Here is a 13445-nt window from a genome sequence, read left to right as displayed (position 1 = left end):
TTGATAGCCTCAAAATATCTTGCTTTAGTGACGTCACTGTACTGGTCACTAGGGGAATGATGGCACAATGTTGCAAGTGGCTAACCTGAATGCGCGCTACTGTGGCTAGGTAGGTGAAATGAATTCGATAGGGATAAATGGAGTATTGTAGGGACAAACAAAAGCCGACACATGCTTACAAACACACACACTTACACTTGCAAAAACAAGCGTACGCGCGCACACATAGAAACACACATACAAACATACACATACACACACACGTACGCTCACGCACACAAATAATGATACACATACACGCACGGACGCGTACGTTGTGTATGTGTGTTTGTATGCGTTCGCGTACGTTTGTGTGGATGGTAGATATTGTTTTTGTTTTTTCTCCTTCCCGTCTGTAGAATGTATATTTGGCGTTCGTTTTTCTCCTCACCGTGTGTGGATAGTAGATTGGGGTTTTTTATTCTCCTTCCTTTGTGTGGATACTATATTTTGGGTTTGTTTTTCCCCTTCCCGTGTGTAGATAATATATTTGGATTTTGTGGAATGTATATAATATTTTTTTCTTCCCTTCTGTCTGGATAGTAGATGATATGTGAAGTGAGTGTAGGGATATTTTCCTTCACGTCTGTGTTTGAAGCATACAAATCAAAGCGGTCGTAAGAATTTCCAAATCAAACTAAAAAACCAAAGACCAAGCCCACATAAGCCTAGGGCCCAAACAGGATAAAGATAATCATTCCCCTCCCCCCAACAGCTAAAGAAAAATCAAACACTTGAACAGATTATTCAGGAAATAATTAAAGTAACTATTAACAGCCTAATTCCAAGCAAACATAACATTGAGCAATATTTAGGCCGCATCAAACAGATACTAACTAAAATACCCTACCCCCAACTCAATAACAAATTTAAGAGACCACATACAATTATGAATAGTACAACTAAAATAATCTAATAATATGGCAATGAAACTGTAGGTGTATCACAAGTAATATTAATGAATTAAAAATCAAATTACAAAACCAAGTTCTGAAGACAGATATCTTTTGCATACAGGAAAGTAAGATCACAGAATAAACCAAGCAGCTACCCAAACTCCCAGGTGTCACCCCAAGTTACTTTAAAAGTCGTAATCATGGACAGGGAGGGGTCCTAGCCATTTTTATCTTAGAAAGCCTATCAAATATTACCCAAGTCAACATAATACCCACACCAGGCAGTAACGAGAACTTTGAATTACAATCCCTAATAATCCAAACCGGGAGGGGTAGTTTTCAAATTAGTAACATATACGATTCTAGTTGAAAAACTAGCGTTTTTAATTTGGCGACCTTTACGCAAATAACTAACAAAAAATTATTAGATAACATCTGCGGGAATTTCAATGCGCACAATGCGCTTTGGGGGTGGGGATGGGGCAGACAAGAGCACAAGAGAGTCAGGTTGTTTGAAGCGTGGGCTGCGAATCCAACCTGACCATCCTTAATGACGTTACAAAACCTCAATTAAACCTGGAGGATGGATCTCTGTCTGCCATCGACCTAACAATATGCTCGCCTAAACTAACTTAGATGATAGATTGGAGAGTGGATCAAACTGACTTGCTAGGTATTGACCACTTTCCAATCCTCATCACTCTGCAGATGGCGGTCCAGTATAACCCATCAACAAATACCCTAGATGGAAATATTGCTACGCTGATTGGGAATCATTCAAGATACAATTAAAAATATTAACACAGATAACCTAGAAAATGAGTATGTAAACATATTTTATGAAAACGTAATTAATACAATTCAAGCAGCAACCACTCCAACGTTCCTAAAACAAGTGATACACAAACCACACAAACAGTACCATGGTATAATAATCTGTGCAAGCAGGAGCATAAAGAAAAAAAGAAAGGCACTTAAAAAATTTAAACGATAAGGCGTCTCTTTAGACTTCTCAACTTATAAAAAATGGAAAGAAACCCCTAAAACTAAACATTAAACAGGCACAGGAAAGATCTTGTCAAAATTTCTGCTCTAATATCAATATTAAAACCAGCTCCAAGCAAGTATGGGATGAAATAAAATCAATTAGGGGAAAAACAGTAAACATCTCCCCAAAACTAGCAGCTGCCATCACAAACAAGGAAAAAAGCAGACCAACTTGCAAACCATTTTACTGCAATGAGTAGTAACCTAAACCACACCCCAGCCTTTCCACAACATAGGGATTAAGTGGGACAAGCCCCATTCACATCTCGTTAAAAATCTAGGTATAAAAGAATCCAACCTAAACAGCGAAATATCCTTATATGAATGGGAAATAGCCTTAGGATCTAAAAAGGAAACATCGCCAGGGGAAGATCAAATAAGTTATATTATATACAAACACCTGCCTGGAAACATTATAAGCTCTATCTAAAAAGGAAACATCGCCAGGGGAAGATCAAATAAGTTATATTATATACAAACACCTGCCTGGAAACATTACAAACTCTATCCTAAAGCTTTTAACAAAATCTGGGCTGTAGGTCAACTATCTGATAAATGGAAACACGCCACAGTAATCCCAATCTGTAAACAAGGAAAAGACCCAAAAGATATAAATTATTATTGACCCATCACCCTCTCTAACAATATCTTCAAAATTATGGAGACAGTAATAACTAATCGCCTTAAATACCACTTGGAAAGTAAAAATCTATTATCTGATAATCAATGCGGATTTAAAAATGAAAGGTCCACAAAGGATCAACTTATTCGATCAGAAGCGGCAATCAAAATATGACTAAATTCCAAGGGCAAAGCAGACAGAAATTTAATAGCAGTATTCCTAGATCTTGAAAAAGCTTTCGACCTCGTCTGAACAAAGGGCTAGTAGCCAAATGAAACCATCTTAGAATCACTGGACGAATGTTAAACTTTATAGAAAACCTTCTAACCGACCGCAAAATAATAACAAGAGTAGGGGATATTGTTCTGAACTATGTCCACTAGAAAACGGTACTCCGCAAGGGAGCGTACTCAGCCCCACACTCTTTAACATCATGATAAATGAACTCGATCAAAATCTAACTTCAAACCGAATTGAAATATCACAATTTGCGGACGACAGTGGACCCAGAAAGACACAAAATCATCAGTAAAATTCAAAACAGTCTGAACGAAATAGGGAGATGGGCGGTTAAATGGGGGTTGAAACTATCACACGAAAAAACCATTGCAGTACTATTTACAGCCAAACGTCAGACGAAATTAAAATACTCTAAACTTACCATACAAAATAAAATCATTACATTAGGTTTCTGGGTATGTACTTTGACGAACAACGTAACTGGGGACATCATAAAGACAAACTAGTAAACTGTTGTAATAAAGACCTAAACTCACTAAAACATCTTAAAGGGACCACTTGGGGATCCAATCAAGAAACTCTATTAAAAATATACAGGGCATTAATATTAATATGATCAAAATTAGATTACGGGTGCCAAATATATAACTCGGCACCACAAAAACAGCTTAAAAAAATTAGACACGATCCAAGGAAAAGCACTAATAATATGCACCGGCACTCTGCCATCTGTATCCCTAGCTAAGCCCCAAATTCTGACTGGAGAATTAAAACTGCACGTAAAAAGGCAGGAGTTTTTAGCAAGATATGTAGCTAGAATATCAACCCACCTCAATACACACCCCAACCGTGTAACCAACAATAAATGCAACCCCCACCAAACATTCAGCAACAAATTAGTACCAAACGTACCCGCAGGTAAACATATACATCAACTTATTGGACGATTGGCAGCAGAGTCCGAATCCACTGATTAGAAGTGAGGGCATGCATGTCCTTCTGATATGGTTATCACCTGTGCGCGAGCCCAGACCAACCACAAAGGGGGGATAGAAGGCTGCTTTTGCTAACTCCCCAAATAAGTTAAAAATATATTTTTTTTTCAACCTAGTTCTTCCTTATTCTACTCTGACCCCCAACTTCTCTAACAACTACCAACACCCCGGCATGGGCACTAATAACACAATACCTCTCAGGACTCGAAAACTCTCTAGCCGAAGGTGACAGCTAAAATTCTAGCAAGGGTTTTCGGACACTTAAAACATCGAATAAGTCCCTATAACTAGATTTTATAAGGTGGTCCAACACCCAAGACCATCAGGCCCCGCCACTCAAAGTGGCAATATAATTACCATCACTAGGAAAGTAAAACCCTACATTAGCACTTACAAGGTGGTTTACACATCAGAGACCATTAGGCCCGGCAGCACAAGACTGCAATCAAAATAGAAAACACCCAGGTCATATGACCCCAAACTTAATCCAACATACAAGGTGGTCTAAAAGTCCAAAGACCATCATGACCAGCCGCACAAGGTGGCAATCTATCTCAATAAAGCTGTCACCTATGTACCTCTCTTCGTCTTAATTCTAAAACGAAACAAAAATCACATAGTTTTTATTCCAAATTGTGTAAGACGACAAATTTAGACCAAAATACAATGGACCTGACCTTTCCACACTCTCGTTCCTTGCCTCGGCCGGACATCAAAATCAATCAGCGTGCAGTGCACGCCCTTTGCGCTACCTACATAAGTATGAGTGTGTGATGGGTATATTCCCACTCATACACACCATAGGATACTCGGTAGATACTGACTGAAAAATTGAGTGTGTGCTGGGTATATTCCCACTCTCCTATAAAGCACTCCATTCAGAAAGTTAGGAACTACTCCTAGTCCCACTGCCTGATGGCTTCAATTAAAGTGCTCCTTGAGCACATACAAACCTGGGGGAAGTGGCTTGAATTCCTTTCCCCATGAGTAAATAAACAGCCTGCTGTGCAGACATAAAACAGTGGTACATTCACGGCTGTGCGAAAAAAACTTTAATCCAAAGTAAGTAAGTAAGTAAGTAAATAAGTAAGTACGTCTGGCTACTATGTAGTGGAAAGGCTTGACGATGAATGGAGGTATCAAAATAGCAAAGGTATCTAGCGAAGTGCATGATAAAGGAGGAAGTAGACTCGTTAAGAGGCTTCATTTAGCCTAATATGTGAGAGTGGGAACATTGAAGAAGGCCCTTGATAATGTGATCAAAGTAAGTTGTTTTTGAAAGACATACTGAATTTCACACGGTTTTTCTTTTGAAAAGTGAGAGCTAGATCAATTAAAGAAAGGAGAAATGATGAGAAAAGTACTGGAAGAAGAGGTGAGCAAGATTAAAGATAATTGGGCTAAACAGATATTGGGTAAATAAAACAGAAAGAAAAAGAGGTCTTTGAAAAAATGATCTAAAATTGGATAAAGGTGCAGGAAAAATTTGGATCGATGGGACATCTTGACTGGATACTAGCCGTTATTTGCTGTGGTTCTTTGTGTTCAGTTTCTGACCTCTAGCATACCTATTTTTATTGAAATCCATTCTTAAATTAAAGTCTATTGTTTCTTAGGTCATCTAGGAATCGTCGCATTTTATTAATATCGCATTTTTATTCATCCTGGATTTTCCACTATACGCACTGGTATACGGTTAAATGGATAAGATTGCGCTGTTATTTTTAAAGCGAACATTAGCAATGGAACAGCTTCTTTACGTAAGCAACCAATGTCGAATTCGCACTATGCATGTAGGTGCCAACATTTTGCTAGGTAGATTCGTGCTTGAGTCAGTTGCAATGTACACTAAATGTTCCAAAGGTACGTTGCTGTTCTTTTATAAAAATACAACTTATATTTGTACTTTATTGCTAAGTGCTTACGAGGGATGTTTGCGACCAAATAGAAGTGAATTCTTGTTTTTCGGCATATATCATCCTACAATCAGAATGACTGATCGATCCATCACCTAAGGACCGGTCCTTCTTATCAGACAATCCAGTTATATAATGTTCGGTAAAATTAGTTGTGATATTTTCCTTGAGTCACTTAATGGGCAAGGAAAATTGTGTTATTCCTTGTCTTTAGGCCTAGACATACGGACAGAAAATAAGATAACAGACATGAACGACATTAGCAACACGTATTTATTAGTGATTCTCTTGTGTTGAAGTACATTCTATTTCAGACTAGGCAAACACTTAAAGTTAATTGTAACTGATAACATTGTAATGGAACGAACCTAAATGGGCGACATTTGTGCAATCCTGAAGTCAATAGATGTAAATATTTATGCAAGTTAACAACAAAATGATGTAAAAGTGGTTGCTTCTTATCAATATAATTACTTAAATACTAGTCTCATACTCAATTCTCATTTTCGTCAAAGATTTTTGTCATAAGGCTGAAAGTATACGTGCATTAGTATTTTATTGAAATAACAGTTAATACTTTTTCGTATTGTCATAGTAGCCAGGACTAGAGTAAGGACCAGATCTGAACCCTTGAAACCTGCTACCCAAGTTTCTGAACTGCTGCCCTCCAAACCAGTAATCATTTGTGCCGTAGTCCTTGTTGTCGTTTTTCTTATCGTAACCATAGTCCTTGTTGTCGTATTTCTTATCGTAACCATAGTCCTTGTTGTCGTATTTCTTATCGTATCCATAGTCCTTCTTGTCGTATTTCTTGTCGTAACTATAGTCCTTGTTGTCGTATTTCTTATCGTAACCATAGTCCTTGTTGTCGTATTTCTTGTCGTAACCATAGTCCTTCTTGTTGTATTTCTTATCGTATCCATAGTCCTTCTTGTCGTATTTCTTATCGTAACCATAGTCCTTCTTGTCGTATTTCTTATCGTATCCATAGTCCTTCTTGTCGTATTTCTTATCGTAACCGTAGTCGTCATACTTTTGGTTTCCTCTTTGATAGTAGCCAGGTCTGTAACCATTATATCGGTTGTTATAACTTCCAGAATAATCTTCATTATGTCTGTTTCCATCATGGTAATCGTACCTTCTTCCGTGACTGTATCCGTTGTTGCTGTATCCATCGTGTCCACTTCCTCTATACCCTCTCTTGTGGTAGCGATTGTAGATGTTGTACTGATCGGAACCCTTTTTATAGTATCCTTTTTTGTCATATCCATTGTGGTAATTATTATATCCCTTATTGTCGTATCCATTTTGATGATTACTGTAACCCTTCTGGTCATAATTACTGTAGCCGTTGTTGTCGTACCCATCGTAATAATTACTGTATCCATTGTTCTCGTAATTAGTGTATCCTTTTTTTTTGTATCCATTATGATGTTTATTGTAACTCTTTTTGTCGTAATTACTGAATCCTTTTGGGTAATACTCACCCTGATGATTACTGTATCCATTTTTGTCGTAAGTACTGTATCTTTTTTTGTCATATCCATCACGATAATTACTGTATCCCTTTCTGTCATATCCACTGTAGGAATTTCCATTATATCCTTTATTGTCGTATACATTGTAGTTATTATTGTTATCGTATATATTACTGTCGTATCCTTTTTGATCGTTACTGTATCCCTTTTTGTCGTATCCATTATGATAATTGCTGTATCCTTTTTTATTGTGTACATTGTCATGACTGCTATATCCTTTGTTGCCGTATCCTTTCTTATAATGACTATATCCTACTCTGTCGTATCCTACGTTGCTATGTTGGTTATTGTCATATCCATTTTTGTCATAATTATGATTGCTGTAACCCTTCTTTTTGTCGTCATATCCGTAATATTTATCATATCCCTTTTTGTCATAGTCTTGCTTGTAATCTTTGTCGTATTTATTATCGTAATCATCCTTCTTGTTGTAACTGTAACTTACTTTCTGATCATGGTAGTGTCCTCTATCTGCGTAAGGGCCTACTGGTTTCCTGAACCCTGATGCACCATCTAGTCTCTGCAGACTTGACCCTAATCCTCCCTTTAAAACACCATCCAAGCTACCAGCACCACCAACGTTCCAGTCCGGTTGAACGTCACCTAACTGTCCACCGCCAAATAAGTTTCCTAAATGACCAGCTCCTTTAGCATTTGCTGAAATCCCTCCGCCAATACCACCGCTCACTCCTCCTACCCTACCGTTGAATTGGCTCCAGCTGGTATGTGTAAAGCTTGGATCGAATCCACTGCCTGCACCCACCAGTCTTGAAAGTTCCACTTGTCCAGCAGTGCCCCACTGTCCTCCATGTCCCCCAAAACTTGCGAATCCGCCTATATTTCCACTATTTCCAACGCTGTAGCTGTTTATTTTATAAGGTATTTGTCCTGTAATAAAAAGACAATAAATCGTAAGAAGCAAGATTTTATAGAATCTTGCATTAATTAGGAATTCCTGGAGAAACTGAGAGAGAGAGAGAGAGAGAGAGAGAGAGAGAGAGAGAGAGAACGAGAGTGAACATAATATAAAATATTCAAATGACTTAGATTTTAGTTATACGAAGTAATCAAATCATTGTAGGTTCCTTAATTCCTAGTAGAACTGCTACATTCAAGTACTGTGTCTTGATAATAGATGTCATGTCGAATGTAGGTATCATCTAAAGCAACGCACTCAACATTCGTACATTTTAAGAAGGATTGTAAAACAGACCACAAAGGTACGACAAACTGTCAACTTCAAGAAATCTTCCCAAAAAGACTACTATTTACTTAGACTATATATTATGATTTCGGATCGTGCATATCAGCGGAGATTGTTGTTAAACGTGCAGTTTTAAATTTCATACAATCCTCGATGAGCACATGTTTAATTACAACACATTTCGAAGAAAACAGGATTCTTAAAGACGAAACCTAATGTCCACTAGTGACAAATACCTATGTAAAAGCTAACGAAAATGTTTGCAGGTATGTATACTGCCCAATTTTTAAAGTAATCAATTTTCTGTTCTCATATATTATTTGGCTAACATGTTTCAAGGTTTATGTTCCTGAAAAGTTGTAACTGTGAAGTGTAAATGAATTACAGGGTAAATTTATTTGAATAACTGATTCTTGATAGTACTCGTGTAGCATAACCAAAGATGTATCGGTATCTGAGGACGAGTGTCAAACAAAAACCTCTACATTGTAATATATTTATAAAGAAACAATTTATATTACTTTGTTAAGATTGTTTAGATAAAAGAAAGATATAACTGGTAATCAGGCGCATATATGGCAAAATATCAGTCGAAACTGTTGCTCGTAGAAACCTGTATTAATCAAGCGCGACATCAGACGTAGCAAAGGCTGCATTATAACATTTTACCGCGTACTAATGTGGAATATGAGTGCCATAGTAGTAAGAGAATATGACGGCACAACTCATGTCATCTCCATCAAGGTAGTATCAGTATCTTGGAAAAACAGGTTTAATTGTACCGGCCACCTGGGATGTGGCCAAGAAAGCTAATGCTGTACTATTATCTAAGCCTACTAAAATTTAAGTTTAACGTTTAGGTTATTATCACAATTATTCTACTATATCTTAAATTTATTTATTTCAACGTATGCACGCAGTATCATTCCTAGAATCATATACACTGAAGAAGAAATTCATCTGCATGAGTACTGAACATTTTCACAAAAATAGGTCACTATAGCCCATAGGTCACATTTCATCGATATATGTAACATTTTGTGTTATAAAGATGATTTCTCTGACACTGTTCATGCCATATTTATAAAACCTGGAGATCGTCTGGATCTTCATCTTTATCAGCACTGCACCTTCATTTTAAGGAGATGTGACTGTGATCAATATTTGCACATTATATGGACTTTGTTTATATTTGGACTCAGGAGACTCCTGAATAAAGAATGCACAAAAGTCAAGTAAAGAACTTCATCATGTTTTAAAAAATGGAATTAAAAGACCGTTGCTAAAGAAAATAAGAGGACTTTTATGTGGTGAGTTTTGCCACGAGTTGAACCATAGTTTCAAGACAAAATCTTTTGTTGATGTCATGGATGAGTGCAATGAATATATGCTCAAATCAAGATTAATAATGTTGGAAATTACCACCCTGAAGAGAAAGTAAATGTAGCCCACCATATACCAGACAGAGTTAAAGTATCTTCTCTCCAGATGGTGAAACCTATCACTCTGATATACAAATTCTTCTAAATTGATGAATTTGAAAGATTCACCAAGTTTACATTCAATAGAAGAAAAGACAAACAGAAAGAAAACTATTTTTACCTACCGTTTGTGTAGGGAGAGAGTAGAAATGTCCAGTTAGCTATTTGTACCTACCGTTTGCGTAAGGAGAGAGTAGAAATGTCCAGATAGCGAGAAAAATCAGCTCTAGCTTCATGGTGGGTGGCACTTTGCAAGGAAGGACCTCTATTCGACAATTCATTCAGGACCGACTGGTGTCCATTGACCAAGGTGCTTATATAGTTGCGATGGGACAGGCGATTTGTCTTATTTATATATATTTAGTGTAAGGAGGAAAATACTATTCGTGATGATAAATCCAAGAAAAGAAAATATTTTTTTTTCAAATGTCGTTAATTGTACTTCCATATGTCATAGTCTATCAATGTCAGCTTAAACTCATGTCACTTAATGTATTATTAATCCGAAGTTCCTTACAGGAATAAATTAAAGTGATTTATAATTCCTTCAACATTGGTCATCGCTTTTCAAAGATAGAGACTGTATCATATATAAATCAAACACTACGTCAAATACATGCAATATTATAATCACGTGACCATATGACTTTTGTGCCAGTCGAAACAAATCGAGCATTCAAAGTTTTTGACATTTTGATTCATGCATGCAACGTCATTTTAAAAAATATAATTTACGCTTTTATCAATATGGAAATGCATTTCCTGCGCAGCAAACACATGCATAAGCTTATTAGCATTTTCAAGATTTTATTCTTAGGGTCTTAAGGTTTGTGACTCAACTGACTAGGGACAAAATAGGAACATTTTATGTTTGTCATGATTCCTTAAACATCTTGCTGATAGGTTATCACTCACCCAAACATCAGTGACTATTTTGGCCTGAACATATGACCTCTATGGCTTTTATATATATATATATATATATATATATATATATATATATATATATATATATACCACCATGTCGGGTAATTCTGCTCGTCGGGTAATTCTGCGCAACGATACGTCATTTCTGTAAACATTGAACCACGTGTTATTTTTATTCAAAATTTCATTTTATATCAAGAAAGAACGATCGTGCTTTAATTAAAGAAAGTGATATTTATAAAGTGTGCAAAAATATCCCACATTAAGACTACAAATGCATATAAAAATGTCATTTCTAAATGTCAACATGAAGACCCACTCCATGACCTTCTTGAACCGGTAACCCTGAAAATCCGATTTACTGTGCATCTTTTAGAATCATACAAATAATACATTATATAAAAGATGGAACTATATCCCTTGAAACAATACTGCATTTTAATCCAAGTTTCCAATTTGCCGCTAGAACATAAATTCTCAAGACATTCCCCGGCGTATAGTGTGTTTCGAGATCCGTTAGTAATGTTTCCCCATCAACAAGACGTTGTAAACACATTACATAATCTTCATTGTTGTTTGTCTTCCACATAATAGCTTTTTTTTATAAAATGTTTGCTTAATATTTCTTGCCATTTATTGGCATTTTTACATTGAATTTTGTAAAACTCGCTATAAGCCTGACCTAATTACTCGACTGAACTGCTTGCATAAATAGTCCGAAGTAATCTATTTCATTTATATAGCCCGATGGATACATATTACGTCTTTTCAAAACTGTGCGCAGAATGGCCAACATATCAGGAACACACTGGGGTGGTATCTCCTGTGTCAAAAATTAATAGTATTTTGAATATTCTGGACACAATGACCTCTTTTCAAATGGTAAGCATAGCCGTATTTTATTTTCGTCAATCGGTCTGATTCGGGGTGCATTTTGCTTCAGTATTGGAGACTGAAACCTTATGTGTGCAGAAATGCCCGACAGCATTGGTATGAAAGCATATGTGTATATAGTGTATGTAGCCTCCTGTACATTTGTAATGGTTATTTCATAAGAGCTTGTTTGTTGACTAAACACATTAATAAAATTGCTTGCTATTTGAAATCATAATTAGGTATTTTAGGCACAGCTATCAGTTAACATTTAGAGCAATGGACAGTGTCTACCAGCCTCATATGGCCACATAAATAGTGTAATAACTATAAAATGGAAAATAATCATTAAATAATGTCTCTTGAACTTTGTCAAAATTTCAGATGCTAACGTGATGACTTATTGACACATATCTAAATAAAGCTCCCTCGCTATACTATCTGCCACATATGGATACGAATTTATTCCTCTTTAGGTTACAAACGTCATTTAAACACACAATCTGCACAACTATCAGTGAAAATAATACGTCTTTGAAGGATTGGTGCTTTGATGATGTTCATTCGAAAGATATTCATTGTCGATTTATTACTTAGATCGGACCGTACTCAGCATTAACCTTGTTCTATGTCTCACAAAGCCAAGCTCAGTTTGTACTCTTGAAAATGAAAGAATCGAATGGAAGAGAACATAATTATATTGCTATTTCAGATCAAACTATAGATGTATGCGACTAAGTAAAAATGCAAAATTACTAAAGGCTGGGGTATAGCGGAAAAAGAAAAATATTAAAAATAAGAGTATAAAGAAAAACATTTTGACCAATACCTTGGAAACTCGTGAAAAAATGGGATGAAAAGATAAAGGATATAACTAGTCTGATTCTACATGGGAACTGGATGATTAAAATATTAGTCAAATATATTTACGCCTGGATGTCGTAAGTCATGCACGTAGTCCTATCGATTCCTGACATATAACTCAAGGAGCCTCTCTGGAGCTCCAAATCTTAACTCGCGTTTTGAGAAATGCTGGGATATTAAAGCAAAATCCAGATTCAGAATTGTTACGTCTTCATTAATTCTCAATAATGATATTCTATTGCTTTCGAAGTTGTGGCTAATTAGATGATCAATTTATAGGTCAAAGCTTAGCTACCATATGGTCATGAAAATCCTGGCTCTTTCTGTCGCTCAAAGACAAGCTATATTTACTCATCCTCTCTGCCATTGACGCTGCATCGGCACATTTTTCTGGTAATAACGATTGATGTGTAAACGTTTTTATTAAAGTCTATACATGAAAAGGATGCATCTACTGTTAAGGCTACATTTCTTTGATTTCTTTTATTAGTTAGAGGCCTTCGGTTAAATAATCGGTCAACAGATTAATCTAGGATATACATTATTAATGTCTTTCATTATACACCCTTTACTGCACGTGCCAGGCTTTGTTTTAATCTTCGTAAGTATCCTGCATTAGATTAAGTTGTGCGTGACAGTTCATTATATTTTATAATATTTCCATCTTGTCAGATAATTTGCTACTGAAAATGCAGAGAACTTACTTATGATGCACGCATGATCACGTACTCTCTTACTGTTCTCTCTCTGTCTCTGTCTCTCTCTCTCTCTCTCTTGCACATGTAAAGATCTGGCAAATTTCA

The 13445-nt window shown here is 36.3% G+C and overlaps 1 protein-coding gene across 1 annotated transcript; it reads right to left on the bottom strand.

Moving 5' to 3' along the window:
- Positions 1–6010: 6010 nt before the first annotated feature.
- Positions 6011–10298, bottom strand: LOC149782341 (uncharacterized). The gene is made up of 2 exons (XM_089933719.1): positions 10154–10298; positions 6011–8181 (listed from the first exon to the last, which is right to left on the bottom strand). The coding sequence occupies exons 1-2, from the start codon at positions 10257–10259 to the stop codon at positions 6326–6328; spliced, it is 1962 nt and encodes a 653-aa protein (XP_089789845.1). The 5' UTR covers positions 10260–10298; the 3' UTR covers positions 6011–6325.
- Between the last annotated feature and the right edge of the window lie 3147 nt (positions 10299–13445).

The sequence above is a fragment of the Sinohyriopsis cumingii genome, chromosome 15, assembly GCF_028554795.1.
Source record: "Sinohyriopsis cumingii isolate HCF-2022 chromosome 15, ASM2855479v2, whole genome shotgun sequence".
NCBI classification, from domain to species: domain Eukaryota; kingdom Metazoa; phylum Mollusca; class Bivalvia; order Unionida; family Unionidae; genus Sinohyriopsis; species Sinohyriopsis cumingii.
The sequence above is the reverse complement of the archived record's forward strand: the minus strand, read 5'-3'. Positions and strand labels throughout refer to the sequence as shown.